This window comes from Neltuma alba, unplaced genomic scaffold (genome assembly GCF_004799145.2).
Source record: "Neltuma alba isolate B1F8T4 unplaced genomic scaffold, ASM479914v2 tig00004058_pilon, whole genome shotgun sequence".
In the NCBI taxonomy this organism is placed as follows: Eukaryota; Viridiplantae; Streptophyta; class Magnoliopsida; order Fabales; family Fabaceae; genus Neltuma; species Neltuma alba.
The window spans coordinates 15,325-20,851 of NW_021633547.1; the positions used below are offsets into that span (position 1 = coordinate 15,325).

A 5,527-nucleotide genomic window follows, 5' to 3' on the forward strand; every position below is an offset into this window, starting at 1 on the left:
GCTGAACCACAATATATGAAGCCATCTTTCATTAAAAATTAACAAATCAATAATTAAAGAGAATATAATCAAACACTTATGAAGGCTAACAAACTGATATCTTGCTTCTTCACTTGTTGGAACTGCAAATTAAAGCCACTTTTTTTGCTTAATTTCTATTCCCACAGTAAATAGCCTTACAAGGCACATGAAGGCACAAAACACCACAGTAATTAACAAGGTTCAATCAGTTTAAAAGGCAAAAGTTATTTCTCCTTTAATTTTTTTAATAAAATACAAATAATTTAATTTCTCTGATTTTCCCCCTACTTTATATATGTAAATCATTTCAGAGAAGTGTAAGAAATAAAGTGCCCAGTTGGTCCTCGAGAAGCCACTGGGCATAGCAAAACACAACACATACACAACAGGTTTCAAAAGGATGGCCTCTTATAAGCACTTAATTATTGCGAACGTAATTAATCAGATTGTGAGTCCCATTACAACACACAAAATTTGATAAAATTCATAGTTTATATATAATATGACTCAGTACAAATTTTATGATTATATTATATTATTTACATGCTTTTTGAGATGCTGCCAACGTCAATTTTTGGCTTTTGAAGCTGACATGGTACACTCACACGGTCACACCTCTTCATATACAGATCCTTCCAAAATAATCAGATATTAAAATAAAGAGTTAAGGTTTATTCAGTATTATGAGATGTTTTCTCATATACATCCAACATTTTAAAGTATTTTATGATTTATTTAGTTTTTTGAAATATTTTTTAAGTTCCCTCTGCCTTTTAAAAAATATTGAAAAAATATTTTAATATGTTGGACATCCTTAATTTTAAAATAAATGGTTACGCTCAAAATACTGGGCCATCGATTGTTTGTATATTATGCATATATATACACACACACATGTGCGTGTAGGGTTAATTAAGAAAGTTTTTACAATTAGATTTGAATTTTTTTTTCAGGAAAAAAATAATCGGTGTAAGCAATAAATTAATTAAGACATGTACGGATAAATAGATAGAATAATAAAAGCTAGTTAGGGTGATGATACAGTCCGGGACGCAAGAAAATGTGCCAAATTTTAGCTGTATTGCTATTGCCAGCGTTTTATATGTTATGTTACATAGCTAGCTCCACCCAAAAATAAAGAAAGGAGCTTTATTCCTACGGGGAGATAATTACGAGCATAAAAAGTTTGATAAACACTTTTTTAGAAAAAAATAAATAAATAAAACATAGTAAACAGAAGAAGAGATATTTAGATGATGTGAAATTTTAGATTTATGAAATGTCTCTAGAATAAGAAAAGCTAGGTGATCGAGAAATTAAAGTAAATTGGAATTTACCCTAGTATGTAGATGCTTATGTGGTTACTCTATAAATCATCACGTGGTTTACCCTTATACAGTTATATGTCACCAAAACCCAATGGAAAAGTTAGAGAAATTTTTCAGTGAAAATTTATTAGTGATCAGGATTTAAACCAGAATATTAATACTCAGCATCTACAAATTTTATAGGATAATACTACTTTTTTGTGGATAAAAATTTACTAGGTTCTCCTTATCGATAAAACTTTCAATGGGTTCTTTCCACCCCCAAAAATTTAAAAAAAAAAATTCAATGGGTTCTTTTCCCCGATTTTCCCAAACCCAATTCACTTCAAGTATTAAACAAAAGTTAAGATTAAATAATGCGATGAATGAACTTCTTTTGATATTTTCACCAAGTCTCAAATTTTTCCATTAATTTTAATATCTATTTTTAAGATACTAACCCTCGTCTTTAATATAAGAGCTAGTTAACTAATTTGAATAGATTAAGAAAACTAGTTAAGTTAATTATTTGTAATAAACATGTGTTGTCTTTATTAAAATATCTTTGCTAATGAAATATACTGATTATTATTATTATTATTATTACTACAATAGCTATCTTAAAAAATAGATAAATATAAGAGAATTGAATTGAGATCTTATATTTATAACTAAAATAAAAATCAAACAAACTCTTATATTAAGGATCGGAAAGTACTGCGTTACAAGACTTTTAATACAGAGGATCCAAACTTATATAAATATATAATAGTTAACATCTTCTAATTTTTCCTTATAATTTTTTTGTGATGTTTAAAATCATACAATTAAAAAAGAGTTAAAAAAAGTTTTATGTGCATTTTTTATAGTAAAAAAGAGTAAAAGACAATTTTATGTACATTTTTATCCTCTTTATATATGAGTGCGCGCGCGCGCGTGCATGTGGAAGTTACTTTGCAAAGAGGCCTTGAAATGTGGCTCAATCACTGAGAAGAATCAGGAGCAGCGGGCAGGGAGGGCTGGGGTTTGATTAGGATGTGAAGCAACTGGATCGCGGTCTACCTCATTGGAGGGGCCCACTTAATTTTTTAAGAAATATATTTTTTTTGGGAAGAAAAATGAAAAAGAAAATAAAAACAAAAATAGAAGAATAACGGCCGGAGAGTGGAAGCTTTCACTGGAAGTTCGTGTGAGGCTTTTCCTTAATAGCAAGACAAAGGAAGGAATAGTTGGGGGAAGGCAGTTAGTTTTAGCAGCAGCTTCCTCAACTGTAGGCCCCACACTGCTGACATGGTTTCATCTCATCCGTCCGATCTCGTGGTGGCGTAGTATCCTCAGTTGAGTACACGTGCTGCTATCCTCTACTTTTTCTTTACCACTCCTCCTCTACCCCTTCGATCCTTCTCTCTCTCTCTCTCTTATCTTTGCTTCCATGCATGGATTTCTCCTCCAAATATAGTCAAGCTTCCAAGTTAGAGAGAGAAACTCACTAGTGAGAGACAGAGAAACAAACGCTCGCTCACTCATCGATCACTCTCATTTCTTTCTTTCGTTCTTTTTCGTCTTTTTTTTTTTGTTATTCTTTTTCTCGTTCGCTTGTTCATCGCCATCATTAGCAACAAAGGTTAACAGACCCTCATCCCCACACCTTCAAGTTCGATTTTTTCCTTTTAAGTTCAACCATTGGAGATGCTAGAGCTAGTTTAGCCTGAGGAATTAGCTTTACTGTACTATCTCTTGATCCTCCTCTTTTCCTCCTTTTCTGTTCTTTAGATCTTGCTTGCTTCCAATCGTCCCGAATTTTAGTGAAATTTTCGAGATTGGTTTGGTCTTTTCTCGCGGAATTCGGGGATTCGCATCGATAATCTGATCTGGGTTTTGCTGATTTTTTCTTCCTGATGTTCTGTTTCGTCGCCATTTGGGTTGTTATCTTGCGTGTGATGGGATCGATGATTTCAGCATTCTTGGATGTTCTTTGATCGGCGTCCAAGTTGGTAACCGTTTTTCTTAGCTGATCTGTGTGCTTTTAATTGTTCATTGAATTAATTGCTGTGAGTCAGATGGAAGAAGAAGGTCGAGGAGTGATGAAACATGTGTGTAAGTTCTGCAGCAAGAGCTTCCCTTGTGGTAGATCTTTAGGAGGTCACATGAGGTCACACATCACCAATGTTTCAGCTGAAGCAGAGGAGAAACTCGCGACGACGAAGAAGATTCAATCTGTCATCAATGACGGAGCTGGAAGCAGTAAGGTTGGAGAGTACGATCTCAGAGAGAATCCCAAAAAGACTTGGAGATTCGCTGATTCAAGAAGCGGGGAAGCACCACTAGTCACTGAGGACAAATTCTGCAAAGAGTGTGGTAAAGCGTTTCCCTCTTGGAAAGCTCTTTTTGGTCACATGAAATGCCATTCTGAGAAAGCTTCCATTAACAACAATAACAACTTGGAGAATCAAGCTTCTGCTAGCCAGAAAGTCGTCACAGACAGCCAATCAGACAACGAAGGCACTGGCAATCCGCACCGAAGAAGAAGATCCAAGAGAAGAACGAGGTTCGTGACCACTGCTTCCACTTCGTCTCTGTCTTTTGCAAATCCTTCGTCCTCTGTTTCTGAGGCTGAACAAGAGCAAGAAGAGGTTGCTATGAGCTTGATGATGCTAAGTAGGGACGTGGGTCATTGGGGTGGTTTGAATTCTGTTGTTGAGTCCTCTGATAACAATTCTGCATATTTCGAAGCTCGGTCTTATGTGGTTCGAACTAATCTCAGTAGCAAAATTGAAGCGGGCAAAGTAAAACTGACTATTGGCAGTAACTCTGAATCTGCGAACTTGAACTCGAAAGGGAAGAAACCAGAGAGTTTAGCAACTGGGTCTGCGTTGAATGGGTTCAAAGCGATCAAAGCAACAGTTTCCATTAATGGGTTGGTCAAGAATTGTAAAGAAAAGAAGCATGAGCTTGATAACCAGTCGACATTGGAGGATTCTGAAGACGAACTGTGGAAGAGCGAGGTCAATGGAACAGAACTAGATTCAGCAGTAAAGAGGAGGTTCTCAGATTCTGAGATGAAGTCAAATTGCAAGAAAGGGAAGTTCAAGTGTACTACTTGCAACAAGATCTTCCCTTCGTACCAAGCTCTGGGGGGCCACAGATCTAGTCATAAGAAGCTGAAAGGCTGCTCTGCTTCAAGAAACGAGAGCAGCGAAAACAGCATAGAAACAGACCTCAACAATGGGTATGTCATCGAAAAGCAAGAACTTATTGGCTCTGTTAATTTTGAGAATGAGGAAGAGATAATTACAGAACCCAAGAAGAACAAAGTACACGAGTGTCCAATTTGCCTCAAGGTTTTTCCATCCGGCCAAGCTTTGGGTGGTCACAAAAGATCTCATTTCGCAGCTGAAGGGTCACTAGTACTTGAGAAACCAGTTCAGGAAATCAGAGACTTTCTTGATCTTAATCTTCCAGCTTCTGCAGAAGAAGAAAGCAACAGTCAAGTGGAGAATTACCCCCCATGGTGGGTGGTACAAGGCCATCATCATCATCACCACCCCAAGCAAGAAGCACTGGTTGGCCTCCTATCTAACTGATGATAAAGTCATTTCAGATTCCCAAAAGCTGTATAGAACAAGTTCCTGCATTTATTTCATTAATTCTTTCGAGGTACTTCTTCTCATCCGATATTTTTCATCATCAGTCAGTTCATAAAAGGACGATGAACCCGCAGTTTTTTTCACTTTGCCGATTTTTTTTTTTTTGGTTGGTAATGGAATTACTATGATATCCTGTGCTGTGTCCATGGAATAAGTCTCATTGGAACAGACTGAGCATTATACATTTCTGTCTTCACATGTACCTTTTTCCCCCCCTATCTGTATGAAATTCCAAAAGTGACATGGTTGAGAGGTAATTATATTTTCTTGGCATCAAAGAGAAATGAATGAGGTGTTGAAAAAAAAACTGGGGTATGAGATTTGTAGATAAAAAAAGGTAGATATTTCATATAATATATATACACATAAAGGAGGCATGTGAACCAGCTAAAGGTGGTTGTTTAGTCACCTACCATATAAACCTGACCACCCATCTCATCTCTTTCACTTGGCACCCAAGTGGTGTGTTATTAAATCCTTCTCGCTGATCACTATGTGCTCTTAATAGTAATTATCGTAATTATTATGTCAAGACACTTGGACACGTGGCTG

The 5,527-nt window shown here is 36.2% G+C and overlaps 1 protein-coding gene across 1 annotated transcript; it reads left to right on the plus strand.

Moving 5' to 3' along the window:
• The first annotated feature begins 2,814 nt into the window (after window positions 1-2,814).
• LOC114743588 (zinc finger protein ZAT9-like) lies at window positions 2,815-5,232 on the plus strand. Its single transcript, XM_028931809.1, has 2 exons — window positions 2,815-2,952; window positions 3,102-5,232. Exon 2 carries the CDS (start codon window positions 3,389-3,391, stop codon window positions 4,910-4,912), a length of 1,524 nt encoding a protein of 507 aa, XP_028787642.1. The 5' UTR covers window positions 2,815-2,952; window positions 3,102-3,388; the 3' UTR covers window positions 4,913-5,232.
• The last annotated feature ends 295 nt before the right edge of the window (window positions 5,233-5,527 follow it).